The sequence below is a fragment of the Apiospora phragmitis genome, assembly GCF_038363925.1.
Source record: "Apiospora phragmitis strain CBS 135458 chromosome Unknown utg000007l:1.0-2108841.0:1.0-2111359.0, whole genome shotgun sequence".
Classification (NCBI taxonomy): Eukaryota; Fungi; Ascomycota; class Sordariomycetes; order Amphisphaeriales; family Apiosporaceae; genus Apiospora; species Apiospora phragmitis.
This window is the reverse complement of record NW_027117405.1, coordinates 1,707,699-1,734,666: the sequence shown is the minus strand read 5'-3', so window position 1 is coordinate 1,734,666 and position 26,968 is coordinate 1,707,699. Positions and strand designations below refer to the sequence as shown.

Here is a 26,968-nt window from a genome sequence, read left to right as displayed (position 1 = left end):
TCATCGTCAACGATTATTGAAACGCAGGGGGGCCGGCCTTCTGGTCCGTCTACTTACATTTGGTGCCCATGCTTGCTGGGCTTTCTTTACTCGGTGTACCAAGCTTTCTGACCAGACAAAGGTAAGGCGAAGCAAAGAAGGAAGAGAGAGGGGGGGTGATATACGGGGACAACGGTTCATAATCTTCTGTTCTCAAAGGCAGACCGACACAAAGAGTCGGTATATGCAAGAACAGTCAAGTAGCACATACAGGCATCGATTGATGCTAGGCATCGGCGGCAGCAGCATCAGACTAATAAGGTTGGCTTGGACGCTGCTTGACTACCTTACATACTGTACAACCAACTACATACATAACGTAGACAATTCATTCTGCAAACAATAATATAATAACAATTCACTGCACACACTTCCTTGGTAATAGCTGGCCTGCATCTGCCCTGCTGCTCCCGTACATCCAAGACCCTTGTCCATGCTGCTTGGGTTGCGTGAGTCGGTTGGGGGGAGGGGGGAGGGGGGAAAGAGAGCACTGAGAGCACTGAACAATAAAGTCGCTCTGCAACAAACCATTACAAAGTGTACCTGAACAGTACTTTGTCTTAGGGGACCCACTTGTTCTATGCAACTCAACTCAACTCACGCTCTTGATCCACCATTGATCCATGGGCCGTCCATCCATCCACTCACCCCGGGCTGACTTCCTTTCTCCTCTTGAGTCTTGGACCCAAAGGGACAGGACCCGACCCGTACAACCTCTCTCTCGCTCGTACTTTCTAACCTGCCTACCATAATTCTGCCTTGCTCTCCTCTTCTACTACTACTACTACTACTACTACTACTACTACTACAACTGCAGCTTCAAGACCGAGCCCTTTGCCATTCTCTACTGGACTTGGCTTTTCGTAACGAGTGCATTCCCGCCTCTACCCATCCTTCGCTGTAATTTGCTAGCCAAGTTCGCTATCAGCCTGATCATGTAACCAGGCTGCATTCGAGATCGACCATTGTCAAGCAGGACTCCCCATAGTCTGGCTGGGTACCGAGTGTTGTGCAGGTGCAGGTCTTTCTCCTCGAACGAACCATAACCGACTCCTCCTATTCCCATACTCGACATTACTTGCTTCATACATTAGTTTACGCCATACATCCTTCCCTCTTGAGCTCGGAGCTCACCTCTCAAGATGCCGGCACTCGCGATCCCCGATACGGGCCTCCAGTTGGAGAGCCCAACCAACACCCCCAATTCTTTACCAATGCAAGCCTTTGGGCTTGTTCTAAATGACGACGTGATTGAGGACATGATTAGATGTGTACAAAATGGGCAGAACCTCGAATTGTGTTTAGGGAACAAACCGGTAAGTCGCTGTTCGGGTGTTTGCCCCAGCCTCTCTCCTGCTATTCTGCCAACAATAGCGAGAAGGGTGGGCAAGAGAGCTCATTCTTCTCGTTACGTTATTGGCTTCGCACAATCGCCCTTCTCGATGCCTCTTGTTGTCTGCACCGTGGCCCTGGGAATAAAATTGCTTTTATTGCCTCGTCCATCGGCTCTTGTCTCCAAACCTGTGCTAAACAACTGTACCTGCAGACCTTGCGATACGGCAACCAAGAACAAGACATCAAGCCGACACCCAACTCCTGTGACTACGATCTATTCCTCACAAATCCTTCCGAGTCGGCCAGCAAAGCGCAGAAGCTGCCGAATCCTGCGATGTCGATCTTCAAGCAATTCTCGCCGATCAAGCCGGTACAATCCACAATTCGGGTCGAGAAGGTGACCAAGGGAGGCAAGGGAAGCAAAGCATCCAAGATGCTGCCGTCCGGCAAGAATGCCATGTCGTCCGTATACTCATCCACCAGTACGACGAGATCGCTGCCTACGAGTCCCGCCCCCAATGGCGTAATGTCACCATCACTCAACCCAGCTTTCACAGCCTCTCAACAAAAGCTCGAGAAGAACAAGGAGCAGCGGAGTGTCATCGTACACGAACTGGCCGTGCGAGATCAAACCCCCGAGCACCTAAAGGGAAAATGGGGCGGATCCGAGTCTGAATTTAAAGATGTTCTTGGCAGGGTTGCCGACCTGATCAACGGCAAATGGAGCATAAAGAAGCAGTTCTGGAAGGAACTGGACGTCTGGAGCTACGACTACGACTCACAGGATGAGCGCCAGGCAGCGATCGACAATGCCATCAAGCAGTACGATAAGCAACGTTACAGCTCTACGGCACCCGAGTGGGAGCGCTTGCTGAAGAAGGCAGACCGGGGCAAAGGCATCGTACTGAGCAAACTTCAAGACCGACTCGCAAAGGGCAACATTACGCCTGTGCCCAAAGCGCCCAAGACAGAGGAGGCGGGCAAGAATAGTAGCGACGAAGGTTCCAGGGCAAAGGGCGGTGAAGCTATGGCCAGGTCCAACCGCAACCGGTTGCCTCGAAGCCAAAGGCCAAAGTGAGCGACCGCGAAACGCAAGCAAAGCGCCTACTCTCGAACAACCCCAAGAAGCCAGCGCCGCCGAAAAAGTCGGCGCCCACAACCAAAGCAAAGCCAACGGACAAGAGTGGGACCAAAAAGGTGCTATCGGCGGAATTTGTGCAAGATTCTTCAAGCAGCGAAGATGAGGTTCCGTTGTCCGCTTCCATAAAGTCGAAGCCCGCCGAGAAGACAGCAGTGGACCGGACAATCTCGAAGTTGGCTGAGAAGATTGTGGAAAAGCCCAAGGAATCGCCAGCCCCTGCACCGAAGCCCAAGGCTAAGCCGGTGGTACGAGCACCCAAGGCTGCTCCTGCCAAAACATCGGCAGGCACACCCAAGGCGGCCCCTAAGAGGTCTCGCGAAGAGGAGGACAGCAGTTCAAGCTCTGGCCAACCGCTCGCTAAGCGTATGAGCAAGACAAAGGAGGCACCGAAACCGTTATCCAACGCAGCGTCGCTCAAGCACCGCCCTTCAGATGCAAGTCAGAACTCGCGAGTTACCGCATCCTCAAATGTCTCGTATAAGAGCAAGAATACATCTCCGGCCAAATCCTCGCCCCTGGCGTCCTCGCCGCCTACCAATGCCTCGGATTTCGACGATGATAGCCACAGTCAGAACCAAAGTCAGCGGCCAGCAGCACGCACGAATGGCGTCTCGAATGGAACAGCCACCGTGCCTAAAAGCGCAAGGACTACTCGCGAGATATGGAGGTCGTGCAGCCGACCAAGAAACCTCGTGTGAGTCCGTCGGTCCTTAAGAAGGCCCAGGAATTCGAAATTTACTACAAGAGATACGAAACTCTGCACCACGAACTGATCTCGGTCCGAGATCCACCGCAAGAAGACCTCGACAAGCTGTTGAAGATGCGCAAGAGACTTGCAGACTTGAAGGACTCCATTTCGCGGGAGGTCTCCAGTGACGTATGAAGTGTTGGCGGTATCAAGCCCAGTCAGCTATGTATGCTACATTGGAGGGAGGGACAGTCTAATCCACAACCTCCATACGCGCATAAAAGAGGAGATGGTTGATCGTTTTAGCAACCGTTTGTTGTTGGAGGCAAATCATAGAGGACGGCATTCTCATTTTGGCTGCTGCCACCACCCATAATATGGGTTGGGGTTCCGGCGGCAGAGTAACATCATCATCCAGCGAGAGGGAGAGGAAGGCCATGCATATTTATCTGTTTTTTCGGACTGGAATGGACACTCGAACGACGTTTGCAATTCTCGAGCATAGGAGTCACGGCGTAGCACCTACATGGAACAGCGATTTCTTCATTTCCGTATACTCTCAAGGCGTATCTGTTTTATCTTTCTTTCTCCCATTTCATTTTTCATCAAGGTGTCTTTACTACCATCTGCATTATCAAATCAGGATACAGGATCTGGCGTGGAAAACATATGCAGGTACCAGCTTATTGCATCAAGGGGTTCCTGCACGACGTGACGCGATGATGGGTACATGCCCGGGTATAGAAGACAAAGGCCGCACGCATAGTGGAAAGTCAAGCGAAGCATGAGGGAAGATGGAGAAAGCCTCTGCCGCGTTGGTTGCAGAGAAAGCATTGCATATCTATCTTTTTCGTTTTTTTCCTATTGGTGACTACAAGTACCAACTTGGCAGAATGCACTTCCGGCTCAGTTGCCGAAATCTATGTAGCGAAATATCTGATGTAATTGCAATACGAGATGATCACTCGCAATCGAATCTGGGATACCATCCGATGGAATGTCGGGTTGTGTGATGAAAATGTCCTGCATGTTGCTGACGTATGCTGTGCTTCGCTCGGGGTCTCACGCTCTCTCGACCGACGGACGATCAGTCAAGTTGGTTCTACGTACACACAAAGGGGTTACACAATGAGTAGAATCGGAAGAAGATGGGTTTGGTGACGTCTTTGTTTCCCTGTGCTAGATTGCAAATTACGTACGAACAGAGAGGAGGCGGTCATGGGGAAGTTCAGGTGGGTGTCTATCTGTTGGAAAGGGCCTCAGATGGATGCTGCTGCATGGTCGTTCTTAAAGTCATCATGGTTAGATGTAGGCACTAGTGGCGGGCCATGAAAGGGGGGGAGGGGCATACGTCTCGAACCCGCCGAGACTATTGATGATTGCGGGTACGGCGGTAAACGAGCGCGCGACCCTGCATGCGTCATGCAGGCAGCCCGGCTGCTGCTTCTGCTGCTGAGCGAGAGGCCGTTCGCGCAGATCATTTCTGCTGCCGCATCCGGCATCTATAGATCCAACAACGAACGACCCAATCCACCATCTCCACAAGGAGAACCTGGGTAAGCACGTTGCAAATCCGCACACCGGCGCCCTGCTTCCACACACACACCTACACACATGCACACACTAAACCTCGCGTGCATAGTATTGGGGATGAAACGGATCAGAACGGATCGGAGCTTGGACAAGAACCATCCGCAAAACCGGATCGCCCCATCAGGTAGGGCCCAAACGCTAGATATGAAAGAATCGAACGCAGCAGCAGCAACACGAACGGCCAGCATTCTTGACAGCCCAAGTTTGGGTGACGCTGCGTCTCGAATATAATCAGGAAGCCAGGGAGAGTAGAACTGACTAGGTCTATCTCTTGCTTTCATATGGAAGCAAGCTAGAGAGAGAGAAAGCAAGCCGAGACCGGTATCGTATACGGGGACATCGGTAGGTACTGAAAATAGTCACGGCAGACGCACAATGACGCTGCTGCGGGATACCGCTACAGGGAAGAGGACGAAGAACGCTCGAGGGGGGGGCGGTCTTGGCACTTGGGCAACCAATCGCGCTTCATCAGGGATAGTAGTAGATGTAGATGGCAAGACGACTAATGCCCCTACCCGTACCCGTATTCGCCCCATCCCGCATGAGGCGTAGGATGACGGCCGGCCGGCGAACGGAGGCTAGAGTGCTCTGAACACCGACCATTCTGGGAAGGGTGTCTAGAGCCCCCGTTTCCCCTTCCTGAAGGACAATTTACTTGATACGCACACACATTCTCCTACTTCCCCGTCGAGCCGGTCGTGTGTGCCGTGCGTGCTATGGTTGGAATGGCACTGCTCTGCCCCCGTCTCCTCAAGGTTGGTAAGCCACGCCCCCAACTGCATAGTCCGCATACCTGGCGTATATTATGGCTACCTTCCTATTTGAGCCGTCGCTGTTGGGCCCGAGGGTTTGGTAACCACACACACCCACTCAACTACTTACGCACACCGGGAGGGACGCGAACGCCCACGACCTGTGTGCATGCAGCCTGAGGCCCGGGGCCTGGGGCTGGGCACTCTGGCGGAAACATCCTTCCTGTGCGAGTCTGAAGTTCGGTGCCAAGGCGATGGGGTTCGTCCAACTGGGCAAGGCAACCCCGATGTAGCATCAATCGGGTGCGGAATAGTAAGTGGCCCGGCGACGTCCAGAAGCCCGTCTCCGATTGTGTTGGGGCAGGATAGCAACTACCACAGCGATTGCCAACGATATCTCGGCATTATCACTTAGGTAATACAGAATAGAGGAGCTGCCGGTACAGCGACCAAGGTTTGTGGTAAAGGACTAGGTTAGGGGATAGATGGGAAGCAAGGATAGAACGGACGGAAAGAAGAAGATCGGCGTTTCAAGTTTCAACCCACACGGGGGCTACACAAGAATGCCTGGCTGGACAGGGGGGGCAAGGTGCGCATGGCTTTTCGTTGATGATCAGACGATGCAGGTCCGGTTTCCTCATCGCATGCAAGGCAGAAATAACGCCGCTCCGTCGTTGGTTGGGCGCTTAACTTTCGACATGGGGGGTTTTGAAAAGAGGAGACGTGCCCGCATCCAATGCTCCGCCCTCTTCTTGGAAGTTCGAAGCAAACTGGGAGGCCAGGTGTGAGCGGGGTTGTTGTTGGATTGGCCAGTCACAGCAGGCATGATGGAGGGGAAGAAGGTGTAAGTCATTGGAGCAGCGCAGTATGCAAGCAAGTATCAATGCAGGTCGGCTTGACCCAGCAATCTGGTAACACCAAGGCAAGATGGGATGGATTAACCTTAGTCATTGACATATCTCCAGTTATATCTCATGTTGTACCTCATTGGCTACACGAAACTTTAGAGCCGAATCGATTGAGGCGACCTCCTAGTAGGCATATTAGGCATGCGTGATGATATGCCAGAACCAGGACCGGACCCCGCCAGCAAACCTAAAAGGGGCATGGATGCGAATCCTATGCGACATACTTCATACCTACTCTATCTCAACTCATGGGCGGGGTCCGAATGAAGAGAAGAGGCGAGGTGATACAAACCTTAGCAGAATAAGAAATGCAGAATGCACGGTAGCAAGCAGCACTAGGTTACAAGATGCACGCATTTAGCAGATACGCATGCATGCAAAGTGCAATCAAGCAAGCAAGCAGAGGCAGCTAAGCGAGCAGAGAAACCAAAGTTAAATACATCCGCACTGATTTAGTGTTCATGATCGTCAAAGTTGATATGCAGGACGCGCTTAGCCAGGGTTGTATGCAAGCACGCATGGCGTTTGTTTGATAGCAATGAGTATCTGATCCTATAAATAACTCACCCATCCCCACACACATAATATCTGGAGACATTTTACTGTATCAGGCAATTGCAGACATCATCATACCCTGGTCCTTTTCCAGGCTGACTACTCCATCCTTCCGGGTATCGGCATGCAACTAGGCTGTGTAGGTATGCAGGATAGGTATGAGATATGGAGGCAATAATTACCCCCATCCATCTATTGAGCAAGCAGGCAAGCAGTAGAGGAAGGCCCTTAGACCCATCGGGAACCATGATGACGTCCCAACAGAAGCCTCCAGAATGGATAGGACCTAGGTGAATTGACTGGCTTGCTGTGGTATGCAGTATGGATTACAAACTCTCCCCATGTATGGCATGCATACTCTCTCTTCTTGAACCCGCTAGCCCATGTAACGGCATCTCGTGCGACTGATCCTCCATCCATCCACCCCCCCTCCCTCCCCCTTGCCGTACCCGCACGGCGGCATTTGCCGGGCCTTCCTGGTCTTCTCTAGGGGAGGGGGTCGACCACCATTTGCGGATACACAAGGTGCTGCCCATGTACGGTTCGTGTAAGCGTGCTGGTGGGTGTGTGCGATGGTGTTGGAACTATGGACGTCTTCTACTTCTTCCAACATGGCCACCCCACTCTCGCCTCCATCGAGCGGTACATTTGGGGGATACAAGTCCAAGTACCATGACTTACGGTACCAGAAAAGATACAAAGTGATGCTGGTAGGAGGTAGCCGCTTCGCACATGGACGAGTCCCATGCATGTGGGCTTAGATGGAGCTTTCGGCCCGTGATTGACTGGCTTGCCTGGTGAATATATGCCTCAGAAAATTATGTACGGGCAGAGGGGCCAAAACAAGCCGAATAGGCCAAGCATTAATGGCCTTCCAGCCCTTGAAGGCCATGGCTACTGTTACAGGTCGTTCCCGGGGCCTGAAGGCCGTGGCATTGAGATGGTGAGCTCACCGCATCAGTGCTTGATCGTCTGGTTTGCCGTGGGATCATGAAAGCCTCCAAGCACACACACACACACACACATATACACATATATCATGGCCGAACAAAGCCAAATAGAATGCAGCCCAAGTAGCTTGCTAAACATACGATAACAGCAGTGATAAGGAGGAGCTACCAAGATGAACAAACCGCGTTAGATGATGATGTCGTAGCATACAATGAAGATCATGGCATACAAAGTGTTGCGATGTCACTGATACCATTCGATAGAGGCCGTGACCAAGCACTACTAAAGAACAACCTTAGTGACGTTCGCAAGTAAACCCATCTCCATACGACCCTCTGCACCCAAGTCCAATCACCACCCTGAAGCTGAAGAGACGGCAAGATGGCACGAAAGCAGCAGCGACCCAAAGACATGGACCCAGCAGTCCAGTTCGGCTTCCCGCAGTTTGGCATGCCTTATGGCGCCAGCAACAGTCACCACATGCCCTTCCCCATCCATCCCTACTCGGCCTTCAACGGCTTGACGTATGTGAACCCCAACGGAGCCCCCTTCGTCGTTCATCCGTTTGCTTCCTCTGGCGACCACTCCAGACCAGGCTACAACGAGGTTGTTGCCAGGAAGGGTAACATCACAGGCGATGCCGTCAAGACGTCAGCCGACACGACCAATGCCTCTTCACCCGAGATGCAAGTTAGCCGCGCTGCTCACAAACTCCACAAGCAGAGCGACAATATCTTGAAGTCCTACGGCACATTACACGAAGACTACGAAACCGATACAAAACCAATCTCGGACTACGTCCAAGATCGTCATCTCCTACAACAAATTTGGAGGCTGAAGGTGGAAAAATTCCAGGAAGACAAGACCAAGAAAGAGCAACAAGAACAGCCTGCTGTCCAAAGAGCCAAGTTGGCCTCCTGCCTCAACAAGATGGACACGTCTGCAGAGCAACTCCTCCTTGAACTCGCGTCAGACGAAAGCCAACACGACAGCCGAACGACGCTACTCGAGAAACTTCGGCAGGCTGGAGATCGAGTCAGGGATCTTACAGACAAAGCTAGCACATGCGTAGACGCACACAAGGATTTGGTTGGAGAATTGAAATCAATTGGGATGCTAACAGATCCGAAGTCAAGTGCACTCTGCCACTCTGAAAAACCAAAAGCCGACTCTCAAGATCAAGAGAACCCTCAGGCTGACGACAGCGATTACGAGTGAGGATTTGGAGAAGAGCAGATGACGCGAGAGCGGTGTGGCCATCACACCTGTCGACTGCGGGGTGCAATTGGGCGTTCGCGGATAACTTGCGAGGAGTTTTGCATTTTCAGACATTAGCAGTATCCCAGATCATGGGGAGGGAAGGATGGTCTTTTGTACCACGTACCTAGAAGAAAAGAAGGGTGAAGCATCGTCCCCATCAGAGTAATCAGAATCGAATGGTAGGCGCATGGTCCCCCCGAAGGAAAGACTGCCACCTACGCTGCGTATCGCACTCAAGTGATTTTGTACACACAATCTTCAGAACAGCTCTCCCATAGGGTACACTGGTCGCCTCCCGTCTTCTCCTTGCGGATATGCACGAGGGTGCCGGAGCCCTGTTTTCTGATGCCCATTCTAGGCTTGGAGAGTCAAGCCAGGTCCTTACGGACAGACCACGTCAGATCCCACGCTGGGCGGGTGACGGGTAAGAAAGTGAAGATTACTCCAATTTTCTCATATGCAAATTGGTAAAGTCTGGAAATCCCCCAGAAGAAGGAAACCAGACCGAGAAACTGCTTGCGCAGCTTCTCTGTGTTTGTGGCATAGAAACGCAGCGTTGATGAGGACGATGCTTGAGGAAGGAAAAAGGAAGGAGGAAAAACGAGTCACCCAAAATTCGATATTTGAGGTCAAAATTGCATGGAGCACAATTGCGGTAGTCAAAAGTGGATACCTGCTAGCTGACCAACCAGAGAGACTCGACCAGTGGACCCTACACGACCCTTGGGCTACTATTTTTTCTAGGTACCTTCGTACCTGCCTATAGCGGCTTGTGGCTTCCTCCCGAGCAAGTCGTCGCCGCCATTTGCCCTTTCCACGGAATACGGTTAGATATGATTGACTCAATGTAGCACGCTAATCCAGGATCCATCTAGGATGGCAGATGTTCTAGGCCTCGTGCTGTCCCCATGTAGGTAAAACGCCTCTCCTGTCTGTTTGCACCGCTTTCTCCTTCTCTTCTCCTATTCTCATCCTTTCTTTCAATTCAAATTATCCTGTCTCCTTCCTTGAGTCTCTGCGTGCGTGCCGGTTAGAAGAAATAGAAGAAGAAGAAGAGAAAATACCTCAAAGATGCATACGTCTCCGGCAGACTATCCTCAAACCTGGCAAAGACCACCTTTCGAGGACTTATTGGCCTGCCTCCAAAAACTGCGAGTTGATCCTCCCGTCTGGAATCCCAGTTCGTCACGCAAGATTATCCTGAGAGACCATGAGAACTCCGCCGCTTTCCGCCGTGAAGTGGCGGCTTACCTTGGCACTATCATCTCGAGCAGTCTCAAGTGGATCGACGATGATGACCAAAAGGAGATCTTGTGGGAGGAAGCCAGTCGGCGCTTGTCGGAGCGGTGTGGCAGGGCAGGCATGGGCGAGATCACGCGGAGGTGGCCCTTCGAAGGTGCTGCCTACCCGCCTTTTGAGCTGACCATCCGTGAACCCCCCATCACTGGCGACGCGCTGGGTTTGAAGACATGGGGCTCATCGTACGTCCTTGCGCAACAGCTAAGCCGAATCGCCACCGGCCCGCTCTCCCATCTGCTGTCCAAGACAGCTACGGAGACCTCAGCCAATGTACTTGAGCTTGGGTCGGGAACGGGTCTCCTCGGCATGGCTGCTGCCGCGATCTGGCAGACGGGAGTGGCACTCAGTGATCTTCCGACCATCGTACCCAACCTTGCCTTCAACGTCGGCGCAAATCGTGACTTGATCGAGGCACGCGGGGGTAAAGTCGAGGTAGACGTATTGACTTGGGGCGGGTCAGGCGAGGATGATGGTCAACTATTCGCGAAGAAGAATCAGTTCAAGGTTAGAGCGTAGTCACCGCCTACTCTGAGGATATGTACTGACTGTTACTTACCAATCATATACAGATTGTGCTAGTAGCCGATCCACTGTATGATGATGACCATCCTGTGCTACTCTCGTCGGCTATTCAGGATCAGCTGGCTAGTGATAATGATGCCAGGGCAGTCGTCATGGTACCCCTAAGAGATGCAGTGACGAAAAAGCTCCTGTTGACCCTCCGGGCTCTCTTGTCGCAAGGAGACGACCCAGTGGTGTGCTTGGAAGAAGACCTTCTACCTTGCCAAGATGACTGGGATGACAATGAAGACCCAACTCAATTGGAATGCTGGTGGGAATACTCAGGAGAGAGCGCATATTGTATTGAGCTGAGAGGTGTCGAGCTGACAACAGACAACAATGAGACCATCATAGAAGGATGCTAATCGCAGCCAGTTATGTTGATGCTAATGAATATTAGATAGACTAGAGTAGAGCGTGGTGTTGAGATAGCCTGACAGTTCGACTGCATAGATGGCTAGACCTGGATAGAGCTGTGGCGGCATTGAATTAAAGCATGATGTTTCTATCCTCCCACTCCTTGTTATTCGCACCGGATCTGTGTAGTCCCTAACATTATCTGACAATTCAATGTATTGGGTTACGGGCGATGTTTCCCTGTCGATAGAGTGCTTTGGGGTCTCTTGAAGGAAGAGATGAGCTGCCACTTGCCCGTCATGAATCGAGACCTGGTGTCCATATAATGTTTCCCGTGTTATTACAATCCTTACTCTACCTATCGATGCATAGTAAAGACTGAACTTCCAAGGCATATGTCGCCAGCCTCATCAACGCCAAGAGAAACGCCAAGATACTGTGGCAGGTTTTAGATAGAAAGCCCAGTAGATATAGACGAGGTAAGTTTATATAACGAGACCGACTTACTCTTGGCTTCAGCAGGAGCAGATGCTATCTGATACGCCATTATTTAAGGGGACGCCAACCATTTTGCAAGCAAGGCCAGCATCAGTTCACATAGATGGGGTAGGCCGGCTAGAACCAAAGGCCGTCTTTATTGCCATCAGTCAACACAGCTACTTACCTTAGAGCATGACTGTACCTTTCTGCACCAACGGGATTCTAGTAGTCCGACGGTTCCTTGACGGCCGTTTCACGAGGCTCGTGCCCATCCATCACGTTAAGCAGCTGTTAAGCGGGGTTTGCCCGCAAAACCGATTGTGGCCGTCACTCGAAGGTGAGGAGGTCTCTCGAAAGTCGACTTGTTCGATTCTTCCGATTATCCGATTAGGGTTGTATATCGGGAAGCATTTCCTTAGATTAGAGTGACTGCACAGACAATCGGTCTAACTGGGCATAAAGAGGCTTCAGTGGCCTCAGTGAACCTGAAGTCTCTTCTCTCCCTCTTAACACGTACCCAACCAACTCTTTCTTCTTCATCTTTCATCATCACCAAGGCTTCATACACAGTTAGCCACTGCTTCAAGGCAAGTTGCACACAAGCATGAATCTTCCCTCACACTACGGCTATGGACTTCACCTTCACCCTGCTCTATCACAGCCCTTAGTCCATCTTTCCTTCCCTTCCTAACTACCATCACGTACTTCAACACACACTCTCCATCACACGACATCATACACATTACTACATACCCCTTCACCCACCCCCAGCACCGCTTCCATGGTGGCTCTGTATCTCCAATCCCTCCATGACCATTGCTTGGGGACTGGAACCGGCTTTCGTGGTGAACGATCTCATCAACGGCAGCAAACCTTGTGTGTTACCACTCTCGCACTGCACCGCGGCTACCTGCTGGAGGCCAACGACACCTAGGTACATCGCCTATGTTTACCGTGAGTTTCTGGAGTGCACCTTCCTGACCGCGCTCCACTGCCCTGCCATGCTTGCTTCGTCTGTCAGCAGCATCACCGGTGGCAACAATGGCATCTATAAGTATCACCGTCGCCAACAAACCCAGATGCCACTGGGATGTGGGCTCAATGCAGTCGCACAGGTACTACAGGTGATCATGTGGGAGATGTGCAGCATCACTTGCAACAGCCTTCCAAGAGGCAGGTTCTTTCTGATCTGCTGGTCAAGCTGTACTTGTTTTGCTGGAGTGGTATCACATGCCGAAACGATCTGGGACTACCAAACATCCAGAAGAAACCAACTGGTGTCACGGTTGACTGGCTACTCGAAGATCAGACGACATATACCCGAGACAACGGACGGAATGGCAGGCCCATGGTGTGTTATATTTCACAGCGAGTAATGCTTGTATGTGAATTCACTTACACCTTTACGTCGGCGGTTTTTTTCCTCCTTGACAGGCGGAGGTGAACTCGACCAGTGATTATTTTTATGTTCGCTCTCAAGATCTGCTGGGATTTGCTAACATGACCCTATAGGCACTTGGAGCTTTCGCCCCGGACGCTCAATAGCATATTGATGCAGACTCACTGGTGGTTCCCGGCTAATCTGCACCCAACGGAGTCCTAGTGGTGCTCGCCTGTTTTGGATGTTAACAGGGCTCAGTGGCTCTCGCCTATTCTGTAAGTAACAGAGTACCCTGTGGTTCTCGCCTATTCTGGCAGTAGCAAAGCCGCGGCGGCTCTCGCCTAATTCTACGAGTCACATAGCCATAGCGGCTCATACCCATCCTACAACAGCGGAGAACCAATGATGCTCACTTTTCTTGGATGTTAACATATCAACGGCGGTTCTTTCATACCTTGAAAGAAACGGAGTTAGCAGCTCTCGACCATCTATGAACAACAGAGTGTTAGTGGCGCTCGCCTGTTCTAATAGTACCAGAGTCCATGAAAGCTCTGGTTGTCCGGATCCAGCTGTGCGTCTCATGGCAGCTGATGCTGAATCCCTTTCGGTGATATCGTCGACGTCACCACGGCCTCTTCCGTGCTACCGACGTCACCACGGCCTCTTCCGTGCTGCCGTCAAAATAGAGATAACGTTCATCCGGAGCCTCGGGGGTCGAGCGCGAGCAATACCACACTCACCAAAATATCGTCGCACGAGCCCCTTCTCTTGAAAGTCCTGAGGCCCCTAGAAGGACCCCTGGAAGGACCCCTAGGCCCCCTAAAGGACCTCGGTCAGCCGTCGATCAGTTGAGCCAGCAGTCTTCAAAAACACAACACGATTCAGCTAGGATCTGTGATCTGATTGGTTAGAATAACGAGGTCTGACACCAGCCAGTCACGGATACATCCTACCATCCAAAGAAGCGAGACGAAACACCACGCCCGCTCCGAATTATGGCTACACCAATCTCGGTTTCCAGCCGATGAGCTCTGCAAGACCGATCAACAATTATACGAGTGCAGGCAGTAACAACTCCGCCACGTCGGGCTCGAACCTGTCGTTGATCGAGCAGCACATTCTAGCCAACTGAGCCAGGCCGCCCCAACCGGTCAAAAGGACTACAGTCCCAAGTCAGCATCTTGGATGTCTACTAGAGCTTATCACCGAACCTTTACACAGAGGATGTTATGTGTCAGCCACGGCACTGTCAGTTCCAGCTGTTAACTACTTCGTCCACCTTCAGCCGAGGGTAAGCCAACCCACTCTTCTCAATGATCATCCGTATTTGTATTGATAGCTAACCTATCCCATGGCTTTAGTTGGGCCGTGAAGTACCACCCTATCATGGTCGACGGGCGGTGTGTACAAAGGGCAGGGACGTAATCAATGTATGGGCACCCCTTTCCGACGCTACTTTGCGCTTGATACTAACTGTAATATAGCCACGGTCACCGACAAGGCTTCCGCCATCCCGTCGACTCTCAGAGACCCGCAGGTGATCGTGCATTTTAGGAGAGTGCTCGTACCGAGAGCGGCGCTGATGATGAGCCCCCGCTCCCATCCCTCCCAAGTCCAAGAAGCGGCTTCTGTGCCAGGGTATCAAGCTCCATTACAAGGGAGACGGCGTCGGAATAGATTTCCTGGACTACGAGACCGAGCCTTTCCCGGACTTTGATCCCGAGTATATGAGCTAGGGAGGTTATTGCATGAGAATTGCCTTTTTTGTACGAGGAGAGCAAGCTGATGACTTGCGCTTACTAGGGATTCCTTGTTGAAGAGCAATGATTGCAATGCTCTATTCCCAGCGCGACGGAGTTTAACAAGATTACCCAGGTATGCCTCACTGGCTATGACCGCGCGCTCTCGTTCCTGGACGGGAAAGTAGAGCCTGCCTTGGAGCAGGCCAGCGTGCGTGGCTCAGATAGCTCCGAGCGTGGTTTACGCCCCAAGGCCGGCCCTGTTGTCCGAATGGTTCTGAACCGTTACCACTGTTCATGTGGTCGGGACCCGAAACGGCCTTGGACGGCAAGCAATTCTACGCGATCAGATTCGCGTAGAGCGAAAAGGAGACCAGACAGCCTGGCTGTGAAAACCGTCGCGTTCGGGCTACAGAGTTCCTGCCGCGATCCGCTGCCCGTGCCGAGAGCCCTGTCCGTCTCGCTACCAGACAGCCCAGCCTTTACACTCCCCGTCGCGTCGAAACCATCGGCAACGAGGCTATCGCAAGCATGCCCTCTGCTACCCCGGCTGCAATGATGATGCCGATAAGACCGATGATATCGCTATACCCGTCCTGGTTCCCTTATGGTAGCCCCAATTATACCTCGGCCCCGTATATTGCACCTGGTATGGAGGCACCCTTCCCGCCGCATTCGTCGTTTTTGCCGCCGGCCATGTCATGGGCGACCCCATACATGAACGACCCGCACTTGGCTCCTCAGGCGTACAGGGCAGCTTACCACCATGCCTATGGCTCACCTGCTGTCACTGTCCCTGCTCCTGCTACGCGTGCTCGTGAGGCGGGAAGTGACGAGAATCGGAGATGTTCGAATCCCAAGTCGATGAGAACCTGGCTCGGGGCGTTGGGACTGCCGTCATGTACGTCTTCGGCCGACTCAACATCGGTGAAAAGATCTTCGAGGTTCCAATCTTCGGCGACGAGTGCCTGTCACTCTTCCGATTCCCTAAGTAGCGGGGGGTTGTTCGCCGACGCGGACGACTTGCAGGGTGACAATTGGGGGTAATGGGGGGCTAGAAAGGTTGCCCTCACACCGACGGCGGCGGGAGTTAGCAGTACCCACTGCTAACTACTTCTTCCATCTCCAGCCCGTTTTCACTCCGAGTGAGGGTGAATTATGGTTCAACCAGACCCCGGGCTCACGCCTTCGGCTTCGTCACTGACCCCCACGGCCGCCTACTCCTTAGGGCATCGTTTCTACCCTAAGGGCAAGGTATGAGTGAGACGCTTGAGCGCCATCCATTTTCAGGGCTAGTACATTCGGCAGGTGAGTCATTACACAGTCCTTGGCGGATTCCGACTTCCATGGCCACCGTCCTGCTGTCAAGATGTACTAACACCTCTTGTGGTGTCTGATGAGCGTCTACTCTGGCACCACCGTCTGCTTCTGGCATCGGCAGTACCTACTTCTTGACTACTCCTTCCGCCTGCAGCCGATTGTTACTCCCAAATGGAGAGAGGGGGATTTTCCAGTTCAACTGGACTGCCTTCTGCTTCGGGTATCGGTCCTATTCAGGAGATCACTATTACTAGGGGCAGTGCACCACACTCATTCACCGCTGCTATCATGGCCTTGCCGCTGAGACCGGCACCGCCTTCCGCAAGGGCAAGGGCAAGGGCAATGTCGCGGGCCGTGGCTTCGTTTATGAGATCCCGGTAAGTTGAGCGTATAGGAGATGAAGTAAGGAACAATATGCTAATATCTACCTACCAACGTAGACGGGTGGCAATCCGATCGGCTTGGTGAAGGGCAAGGTCCCTGACATGAACACCATTCTCGGCGAGGGATCCGACGATGACAGCGGTGGCACCGCAAGAACCACCACTACTCTGCCCATCGTCACACGATCGGTCACCGCCAACGCCCATGAGGATGCAGACGACAGCGGCATTGACGAGGGAGATGATCACAGCAGCACCGTCTCGGCGATTACCATCACGGTAAACGATGGCACCCGCAGTGTCCACTGCTAACTACTGCTTCCATCTGCGGCCCATTGTCACTTACCGGATTCTGCTTCGGTATGATAGGAAGAGCCGACATCGAAGGATCAAAAAGCGACGTCGCTATGAAAATGCAGACGAGTTCGAATTCAACTGGCAGCAGCTTGATTCGGCCCTAATAGTCACGCTTTCGTACCAGAAGCATACCACGATTCTGGCCGTCAGCTCCGATGAAATGATGTAGGATTCCAGATCGAGCATTCCGCGATAGCCTATGGGCCAGCCAATATCGGCCCAGTGCTTTCTTTACACCGTCGTGCTTGAAAGAATCAAGCTATATACAGAAACTAGAAGAGGCGCATAAGGCGAAACAAGCACAGCAGGAGGGCCAGAAGCACAGCGGTGGCACGCATGTTTCCCAATGGCGTGCTATGTACGGTACGCAGCTACGGGGGGCTCTCACCCTCTAAGACGTCCCGTTCCAGGGACCTCGGAAGGCACCGCACCAAAAGCATCCTCTGCAAATTACAACTCGGATCCAAGGGCCAGATTTCAAATTTGGGCTGTTCCCGCTTCACTCGCCGTTACTAGGGGAAGACCCAGCCCCAGGTTGACTGGGATGATGTTGCCAAGGACGCCGGTTACAATAACGGCAACACTGCCATGGTAGGTGATCTTGTTTAACTCAGCTAATCCCATTTACTCCCATTGACGAATATCACTAACTGCTCGAATCGCTCCAGGCCCGGTTCCGCACGATCAAGAAGCGTCTCGGCATCGATATGGCCAAGCCCGGAACAGCCCCGGTTAACACCCCTACGAAGGTCACCAAGCGAGGAGCTCAGAGCACGCCTGCCGGAAAGGCAGTGAAGAGAACGAAGACCTATCATGACGATGTGGACGACGGCTCGGAGGGCTATCAGGGCTCTCCTCTTGGAAAGAACCATGTCAAGCCGGAGCCAGAGATCAAGAAGGAGATCAAGTCCGAGGAGGAGAGCGAGGAGGCGAAAGTATTTTCCGAAAAAAGATTTAATACGTCAATCTATGCGACATCCACCAGAAGAACGCAAGCGGCCTGTCGTTCGAGCAGCTTTGCCGTTACGCTTACAAGATCGTTCTCAAGAAAGCTGGTGACCGGCTTTATGAAAACGTGAAGCAGTTTGAGGAGAGATGGTTCACCGACAAGGTCTGTCCTCGTATCTTCGAGCTGATCTCAAGAAACCTGGTTGCCACATGGCCCTCAGCGATGTCCCTAGCTCCAGTTTTGTTGGACTCGGTGTCAAGATATGTCGTATTGAAGACTCTTCAAGCCAGTATGTATCTCCGTGTTCAGTTATCAGGCCACTATGGCAGACTTGAGCTACAGGAGGCGAGATCGACTGGGATATCCAGGGACTCAACTTCGAGGCTGACAGGTCTACAGTCACTTGTACCATAACAAGTAGCTTTCGCCTATACATCTTCTTGGAACCACTTAACTGAACATTGAGAAGCAGATGTCCTGATGCCACCCAGTTCCGTGTGCAAGGCAGATATGGGTTGCTTCAGAACCTGCTAAAGCTGGTTGCCTAGTGATGCCCCTAAGGGGAGTGTTACTAAATGAACAGGTTTAGCCTTGAGGTATGTCCCATTTACTACTATATCCACACCCAAGTGACTGGGCAGGTACTCGTTGGGCGCAGTGTGTGTTGGAATGTTGCAGTAAGGCCTGGCGCACACCAAGCCTTCCAACGTCCTAGCTGGTCATAAGAGTCGATTGTCACTTGAGGCGATAATTACAGGTTGTCATCGAGTGATACACCTCTTTATTCATTGTGTCGACACAATATCTCTCGTGATATTAGGTGACCAATATAATCGGAGTACTAACCAAAATACAGAGAGCAAGGACAGGTTCGAGGAGCGCCGGTACTCGACTATGAAGAGGGCGGTCTCCGATGCCGCCCTCGAGATAACATGACATGTTCAGTTATCAGGGAGCACTGGCACCCAATCGACGAGCACCTGATGAACTCGGGCAATAGACCCCGTTGGATGGATTTGAGGTATGCATCCTGCCCCTTAAAATCGCCAAACAAAGCATTCAAGTCTACTTCTATGCTCGACGGCCCTACCTACTTATATATTTACTAATAAACGGCGATTTTCTAGTCAAAACAAACAAAAATGAATTACGGTATGTCCTGTTGCCCAAAGATCGGCGATTTTTTGGGCAAACCGATTTCGCCGACTTATATCCTCGGCGATCATCCATAGTTTTGTATTCACTATGGAGGCTCTTTCTGCATTTACCATGTAGACAGTCCTCAAGATGGCTCGCGGCTACCCCTTTCCCTCTCCCTCTCCCTTCCCCCGTTTCACAGTGTTCAATGGATGAGGCGAGTAGCTGCCGCCTTATTTAATGTGCACATCTCTATACGAGTCGAACGAAGCGGAAAATGCACGCCACAAGCAATAACGCTTGCAATTCAATGCAAGTTGGCTGATGTGTGCACGGCTCCCGCCTCATTTGGTCACGCACAACTCGGCCCAAGTCAATACAGCATTCACTGACACTGACTTGCGCAACAGGCCGCTGCGTTCACCCCTTCCGGGCCGAGTATAAATACCACGGCCCCGCTCCGGCCCCTAGAGCCTCTTCTTCCTCTAGATCATCATCTAGCTACAACAGTATACCATCATCACCTAGCTACAACAGTATACCATCGCCAACCCCACTACTGCCACTGCACCAAGCCCCAGGTACCGCCAGATACCAACAGCAACAGCGATATACAGCCTATATCGAAGAGAGCATAGAGAACGACAAGCCGTCGTAGTTAGCGAAAGAAGATGGGAGGCACACGATCGTACACGAACGAGCAGATCCAGTTCGTCCTGGACGCCTGGATCGACGGCAAGAAGGCACCGGAGATTGTGCAGGCGTACCGGCAGACCTTCGGGGACCAGAGATCGGCGTATCTCAGGTAAAGTACATAAAGTCGGCCTACGGTGAGGACGCAGAGTTCGGGTAAGTTTTGAGATCATTCCCCAACTGACTTCAGTGATGCGCAATCTTCAACCCTCAACCCCCCCTATATCGTATCCTTTTAAGAAGGCCCCCACCCAGGGCCTCACAGCCAGTCCACTTCCCACACTTTCATACTCCTATTCTTGACCATCGCCCTTGGTATGTAGCTAATCGGATTTCCTTAGAGTGCCTCTGGTCAACAGAGTAATGAGGCCCTCCTCCGCGACAGACGGCGGCGCCGCGTCAGCTCGCACATTGGCGGGCGTCAATCTGTCGCAGAGGGGGTACGGCCGCCCCTCGACGCATCCCTTCCCGAACGCTGGTTCGGGCCAGTTGCCAGCAGGCGCACCACAGCCTGCAGGCTTCCCTGCACGATTGGCTACGGAGCCGCCCCCTTATCGATGCAAGGATACAACTTCGGCGGCCCCTTCTCGAATGGCCCCGGTCCCGGTCCCATTGCTCCGGGCGCCCCTGCCACCTCGGCCACTGGCATGCCAGCACCCACAGGCATGTCAATGGTTGGCGGCCCGCGCAGCGTCGCATTCGGAGCTGCCCACCTTCCCCACGGCCCGGCCACGCAAGGAGGCAGTCTCGGGCGCGACACGGCCATGACCGGCAGCCCTATGTCGGCCCCCGGAGATGCCTTCTGGAGTGGGTTGGGCCTTGGACCTTCTTCCTTGGCCACGAAGAGCGCGGCTGGCATGCGCTCTGCGACAGCCCCAGTCGGTGGCGGCGCCAGCGGCACTCTTTGCTGGTGCGGCCATCCAGTTTCCGACGACGCCCGCCTTCGCTGGTTTCTCGAATTCTTCGGCGGGGCCCCTCGAGAAGACAGTCGCAACATCGGCGGGGCCCCCCGAGAAGACAGCTCGCAACATCGGCGTCTGCCTTAGCTACGCAAGCGGCAACGGCACCAGCAGGCGACCCGAGCCCCTTCCTGCTCCCCTCGATCCCGGAAAAGCCGCATTCGGCAAGCGGCTCGTCGGAAGACTGGGTGATCCTGGCTCCACGAGCAGTTCCCGAAGGAGAAGAGATGATGATCGGCTGGTACGGCACCACCCACCATGGCTGCGCGGTAAGTTTCCTCCACCGCATCGCCCGGCTATCATTTCTCATCACGCTGACCCATCTATTTCTCGCAGATACAGGCGAAGCACCGCCACGACCCCGATGGCGGCATCTACTTTCGCCGGCGCCCGCGACTTCCGCCACGCCATGGCGTCGCACGTCTGCGCCAAACTCGAGGAGGTCTCGCGGGCCGAGCGGGCCAAGCTCGCCCAGGCTCAGGCCCAGGCTCAAGAGCAGGAGCAGGAGCAGGAGCAAGCCGCTCGGTCTGGAGCACCCGGGCCTTCGGCCGTGGAAGAGAGCACCGCGATGGAGCAGTGCGACTGGGAGGGTTAAGAGATCCTGGATTTATGTTGGTTGGCCTCGTGCATATAATGAAGCATGCGCCTCGAGTTAGCTTGCTAGACGCAGCATGGACATGCACGTTGATATAGCGAAGATTGATTCTTGATAAACGGATATCGAACAGCCGAGAAAGGAATTGAGGTGCCCTGGAACGAACTTAAGCTTTCGATGAACGTGATTTATATTTGTTTTAAATAATGTAATCGTAGTCTTCAAGGGGAATTCTCGTAGCGATGCCTCCCACAGCCACGAAATTATCAAATCAAGGGGTGTACTAAATTATGGAAGTTGCTGTGCTGTGTGTATTGAGAAGATGATCATGCAGATGTAACGGTGTATATATAAGTATTCTCAGTATTGGATAAGTCTGGTTAGATGAACAATTTCTTGTTGACCTACCCGTCGTAACCGTGATAAAATCGACGAAACGCAATGTCTGCTTACAAAAGTCTATCACCAAATCACACATCCGTGTACGCCATAAATCCATCCATAAGGGTATCTTCAGCAGAGAGCGCTGGAACGAACAAACAAAATCAAGGGCTGACAGCATTTTCTGTTGGCTGTCATCCAACATAGCGGATACGCCGGGGTATCTCTCGCGATATATAGTCGTGGCCGCCGTCTCTTTTCTTCCCGATAGTCGAATTGTGTGTGTACCGGAATCCTAGACCGATATACTAACACTCTTTCTCGTTTCAGCCTCGTCCATCGGAAAACCGAAGACAAGTTTGAACAGCTCCCTCAGAAAACTGTATTGGCCAGAGCGATGGATCATCCAGGCTATACTCTTCGCCATATCGTTGGCGGTCACTCGTTTCCCTTTGGATGGCAATGTTGATGCTTGTCGGAATGAGGAGTCGGCGACCACCAGATTTTTGTAATTTTGCAACAGTGTGGTATGGGTTGGTAAAGACCCAAACGAGCCAGTCGGCAACGACTTTACGAAACCTTGTAGCGAAGCAGCTGGATTGTGGCCCTTGGCCCCGTCGTCCCGAGAGAAGCCCACGTTCATCGCTGCCTTCACAATCAGCATTTTAAGTCGTGAAATATTGACATCTTCTGCTGTTGTCGCCGTGGTCGCGGTACTAGAAGTCCTCTGACTACCCTGGGAGTAGCTTGACAGATTAGACGCACTGCTGGACCACCGCCCGCCACTACGGCTGTTCTCTGTACCGAACACCATAATGTTCGGAACTTGTGGTGACTGGTCAGGGGAGATGGGTGTATCTTCGAATTCCGTCACCGGCGTTTCAGGCACTGGAGGAGGTTTCCTGGGTTTGTCCTGGGGCGCACTCTTTAAGCTCTCTCGCTTGGACCGATTTGATGTCCGACTTGCCCTTCCATCTTGTTCGCGGTCGCTGGTCGGTTGGTAGTTGAAGAAGTTGGTTTGGCTTGGCCTTGGGGTACCCCTATCCGGCCGTATTTGTGTCCAGCCTTCTCTGAATATGTCACACAATTCCCAGCATGCTTGGACGGCCGAGCCCAGCAATTCCTCATCTGGCACCTTTCCATCTCTCTTATTCTGCCGTATGCTAAATAACATTTCTGCAAGCGACCAACAAGCGCGGAGCAGCGAGTCAGTTTCCTCAGCAAGCTCGTTGCGTTGTTTCATGAGTCGGTGACATAGCGTGATATAAAAGTCCAAAGTCCTTTCACGGAACGCCTCTGGTAAGTTGCGATAATCCTGAGCGCTGTAGAGACTAGTGATGTTGTTAGCCTGTTCCTTCGTGGTCGATTCGAGGGGGAAATTATTCAACATACTGGTTGTTGAGCTCGAAGCTCACGCGCAATACTGAATCTGCCGTTTCGTCCTTTCGTTGTCTCACATCGAAAAGGGCTTGACAAAAATCCCGACAAAGGTCAAGATTGACTCTAACGTTGAAAGAAGTATCGTCCTCGTCCCGGTTGTCATAAAGGCGTTGGCAAAGTTTCCAGCAGCATTTCCACGCTCTCTCATGATCGTCTGGGGTCCCAGAAGTGATAAAGACTCGTTCGCGATGGTGGGTGCTGAGAGTAGCCAAGGTGTTGCACAGTGTCCAACATTCTGCTAGAGCCGTCTTAAGCGACCTGATATCCATATCCTCATCCCCACTGGGTGTGACAAACTCGTCCTCATAGTCAGCCTCGGTCTCCGACTCTCTCGACTCCGGAATGACTGCTTCACGAGTAAGTATTTAACGTACCGGAGAAGCAATACTATTGACCTACGCTCGAGACTGCTGGTGCTATTTGAACGAATCCTAGACGCATCGCTTAGGGAACTCTGCACCTCTTGAAGGTTCTGGGCTCTAGGAGTGGCGCTCTCCAGACTGAACCTCGCAGGTCTGACATCTGTCGAGATGGGCGGTGGTGTGGGTAAGCCCGGGGATTTTGCCTATCTCAACATTAGTACATCATACGTATTAGGTGAGACAGGTCCGTACCTTCGAAGACTGGTAATTCAGTGGTGAAACATTGATATTCTCGGGTTTTGGTGAATTCTTAGGCGATGGGTTCTTCGGCGATGAATTATTAGGTGATGGTTTACCCTGAGCCGCATCGGTGTGTGGAACAGTTGTATCAGAGGATGCCTGGATCTTGTAGTTAGCGACCGACTCACTACCTCGCCTTGCAAGTACTGACCCAGCTCTGAAAGCTCTCAGGAGCATGTATAACCGAGACAGCCTCTTCACTTAGAGACTGCCGAACTTGGTCTGTTATATTAGTTCGCAACATCAAGAGCTGCTAAAGTTAGCCACTGACACGATGAAAAGTAAATAGTACCGGCAAGGACCTTACCTGAGGTTGTTGCGGCTCAGAGTGCTCCGATGCTGACTCAAGCTTAGCATCGTCAGATGCCTCATCTTCTATTTCGGTGACTTCAGTCCCCACTGATGTTACCGGGGAGGGACCCACGATATCGCTGGGACTCATCAAGTGGTTGTTAACGGAAGAAGCGCGGGCAATGGAGGAGGGGCGGAGGGAGTTTGACTCGACAGAACCGACAGACGACCTAATTAAAGTTGTATCAGCAACTGGCAGGCTGTAACCGCAGCTCTGATAACGTACATTGTGTGGTAGTGTGAGTGAAGAGCGGGCGACTCAGGCGAGGAAACAGAATACTCGGTATGAGGCGAGAACGCAGCTAACATATTTCCAGTCGTTGATTTCAACGGAGCCTCGAGAGCCATGGCTGTCCCCGAGCTTGGTGGGCTAGGCCGGCTGCTAGGCCGACCTTATTAAAGCCAACGTATAAGCCACCTGATTCCGAGCGGATCGCGTCTCTTTAAACCAAAGAGATGGCCGAGAGCCCCATATAGCGCGCTTATATCTAAGCCGTTGCTGGATGACGACCGTCGGGCAAGGTCATCGGCTATGCCTTGCGCTTGGTCTGGGCAGGCGGTCGTGCAAAGAGAAGGTCCTGGGAAGCTTGGTGGACGGAGACGGTGGGTAGACTGATGGCGGGGTGACGGGATGTGTATTAGTTAAAGCTATGGCATCTGACCACGGTCCGGATAGCTCTAGTTGGGCGGAAGAAGTCGAGTCAGCCTATGTCGCAGTCAGTGCCTAGGACTTATTTCGGGCCGGTTGGCTCAGCTAGTATGGAGGATGCGCAACTCTATAGTCAACTTGGTCGAGCTATGGTCCCGGGTTCCTCCCGGTAGGCGCGCTCAAGGAAAAGCAGGCAGCAAGGCAACTTACAACTAGCTGTTCAATCGTGACGGGGTTCAAGGAGGGGTCATAAGGTGTTGCTCCACCCAGTAGGATATCCACAGCAGCATGCGGAGTGGAAGTCTGACGGGAGTTGCGTGTGCGCTATTGGGATTGCTCCTTGTGGCCGATGACAGCGCCTGTATAGCTGACGTGATAGCAGGTCGTGAAGTGTATGGATGGTTGTTGGCCGCTTCCCTCCGGGGTGCTTGAGCTCCGAACTAACACACAGCAAGCAGAGAATCAATCGACCTGCGAGAGCTTTGCCTGGGCCAAAGAAAAGTCGAGACACCTGATGAGTGGTCGCTTCCCGTAGGATTGTAGTAGGGAATAGTTTACTTGGAACTTCCGAGATTTTCAGAAACCAGAGATGATCCGGTGCAGTCGCTCACGAGCTTGCAGATGCATACTGTCCTTGGGCGCAACATTCAATCAGCAGGTCGGGCCAGTCAGGAAGCAGCAGGTAGATTCGTAGATTCTGACGGAGGATGGGCGAGGGCCTTGAGTGGATGAGCTGCATGGAGTGGACAGGGCCTCGGCGCTTAGTAGCTGTGGCTCGCTTCAACCGGCGAGTCACACGCATGGATTCCCATACATGACCCTGGTCCCGGATTTGGGCTCTTGAAATCTGGACGCTGGCCATGCGAGTTAGCCCTTGGTGCCCTGCTAACCAGCCTGCCGGGGCAGAAATGTTTCAGGGTTGATTGCATGTACGTACAATCATCCGCGAAAGGGCCAATGGCTATATGCCATGATAGCACTGTTGTTGCTGGGGGATGCGCGTCCCGAGTACACCATCCCGTTCCCTAAAGCGGTGGCACGAACCGATTGCAACGGTTATGCCCGGCTCGTAAGGATCCATTTCGCCGGCCTTGAACACTCCCTCATGTTTGTATGTTCAACCTGAAAGATCACAATAGATGGGTTTGACGTCGTTCAACATAAGGTTTTGGGCCCCCCTGTCCGTAGGAGATTTATATCGGATTCAAGCTTATTATACATACCTGCGCCCTTGCCTTGGCCGTGCAATTTCCGCTAATATGACTCCTGCCGAAGCAGCAAAACAGCAAGGGAACGCTGGAAATCCAGAACAGAAGAAGCTGCAGGTGGCAGCCGTACAAATGTGTGTCTTCTGGTGGGATGCCTCTCGATAAGACCGGCTGCCGGGCGGAATTGGAGTGAGCGAGTTCCTCTCATCACCCCCAATTTCACAGCATCCGAAGATCTGGTAAGAGCTTCCGGCCTATTTTAGAAACTGGCCATAGTCTTAGCGCGCCGCCTGCGGGACAGTCAAAAAGGATCCTTGTTCAAGCCGCAACTGCGACAACTTGAGCAGCCACGAGCGCCACCCGAAGAAAGAAGAAATAATCTATTGAAATCTGTAATTACATATGGTGGTACTCCGTACACGTCCCGAGATAGGGGGGAAGAAGCAATCTTCAAACACTATGAGCAATCCATGGTGGGCCATGTACTTGTGTTGGTAGCAAGTGAAGAATATGGGGTCACGCTATGCGATTGCCGAATGCCTCAAAATACGTCCTATCAATGGAAGTACGGCACCCTCCCGGCTCGGCTATAGCCAATCCAGAAAAAGCTGAAGCACAAATGCAAGGTGAGGTGAGATAGCTAGCATTATCTCGTACGGTATAGCATCTTGATTGAGAAACGTTGTGACTGTTATTCTTCATGCTGATAGTATAACGTAGTAGCAAGGTCTGCCCCTCGCCCCTCGCCCCCAGCTTAGTGCCTATGGAAAAGACACCCAACGAACTATTCGTTGCCGATTAAGTTGTCCCACCCAACGCCAAGAGCAGGCCGCAGGACGTCCATT

At 52.5% G+C, this 26,968-nt stretch overlaps 8 protein-coding genes across 8 annotated transcripts; 6 read left to right on the top strand and 2 right to left on the bottom strand.

The window, feature by feature from the left end:
- Positions 1 to 1,181: 1,181 nt before the first annotated feature.
- PG994_007485 (COM1 regulatory protein) lies at positions 1,182 to 3,398 on the top strand (the record flags this gene model as incomplete). Its single annotated transcript, XM_066858894.1, has 4 exons — positions 1,182 to 1,355; positions 1,586 to 2,375; positions 2,450 to 3,144; positions 3,192 to 3,398. 4 exons carry the CDS (start codon positions 1,182 to 1,184, stop codon positions 3,396 to 3,398), a joined length of 1,866 nt encoding a protein of 621 aa, XP_066715836.1.
- A 4,945-nt stretch (positions 3,399 to 8,343) lies between these two features.
- Positions 8,344 to 9,180, top strand: PG994_007484 (uncharacterized protein; the record flags this gene model as incomplete). Its single annotated transcript, XM_066858893.1, has 1 exon — positions 8,344 to 9,180. The coding sequence occupies one exon, from the start codon at positions 8,344 to 8,346 to the stop codon at positions 9,178 to 9,180; it is 837 nt and encodes a 278-aa protein (XP_066715835.1).
- Positions 9,181 to 10,293: 1,113 nt separating this feature from the next.
- Positions 10,294 to 11,447, top strand: PG994_007483 (uncharacterized protein; the record flags this gene model as incomplete). The annotated part of the gene is made up of 2 exons (XM_066858892.1): positions 10,294 to 11,025; positions 11,091 to 11,447. 2 exons carry the CDS (start codon positions 10,294 to 10,296, stop codon positions 11,445 to 11,447), a joined length of 1,089 nt encoding a protein of 362 aa, XP_066715834.1.
- A 1,281-nt stretch (positions 11,448 to 12,728) lies between these two features.
- Positions 12,729 to 13,464, top strand: PG994_007482 (uncharacterized protein; the record flags this gene model as incomplete). Its single annotated transcript, XM_066858891.1, has 3 exons — positions 12,729 to 13,034; positions 13,082 to 13,270; positions 13,432 to 13,464. 3 exons carry the CDS (start codon positions 12,729 to 12,731, stop codon positions 13,462 to 13,464), a joined length of 528 nt encoding a protein of 175 aa, XP_066715833.1.
- A 4,223-nt stretch (positions 13,465 to 17,687) lies between these two features.
- Positions 17,688 to 18,178, top strand: PG994_007481 (uncharacterized protein; the record flags this gene model as incomplete). The annotated part of the gene is made up of 2 exons (XM_066858890.1): positions 17,688 to 17,690; positions 17,768 to 18,178. The coding sequence occupies 2 exons, from the start codon at positions 17,688 to 17,690 to the stop codon at positions 18,176 to 18,178; spliced, it is 414 nt and encodes a 137-aa protein (XP_066715832.1).
- A 2,368-nt stretch (positions 18,179 to 20,546) lies between these two features.
- PG994_007480 (uncharacterized protein) lies at positions 20,547 to 20,909 on the bottom strand (the record flags this gene model as incomplete). The annotated part of the gene is made up of 1 exon (XM_066858889.1): positions 20,547 to 20,909. One exon carries the CDS (start codon positions 20,907 to 20,909, stop codon positions 20,547 to 20,549), a length of 363 nt encoding a protein of 120 aa, XP_066715831.1.
- A 186-nt stretch (positions 20,910 to 21,095) lies between these two features.
- Positions 21,096 to 21,432, top strand: PG994_007479 (uncharacterized protein; the record flags this gene model as incomplete). The annotated part of the gene is made up of 2 exons (XM_066858888.1): positions 21,096 to 21,106; positions 21,174 to 21,432. The coding sequence occupies 2 exons, from the start codon at positions 21,096 to 21,098 to the stop codon at positions 21,430 to 21,432; spliced, it is 270 nt and encodes an 89-aa protein (XP_066715830.1).
- A 676-nt stretch (positions 21,433 to 22,108) lies between these two features.
- On the bottom strand, positions 22,109 to 24,614 carry PG994_007478 (uncharacterized protein; the record flags this gene model as incomplete). The annotated part of the gene is made up of 7 exons (XM_066858887.1): positions 22,109 to 23,144; positions 23,206 to 23,599; positions 23,653 to 23,818; positions 23,868 to 24,014; positions 24,067 to 24,165; positions 24,223 to 24,436; positions 24,493 to 24,614. 7 exons carry the CDS (start codon positions 24,612 to 24,614, stop codon positions 22,109 to 22,111), a joined length of 2,178 nt encoding a protein of 725 aa, XP_066715829.1.
- Positions 24,615 to 26,968: the final 2,354 nt, after the last annotated feature.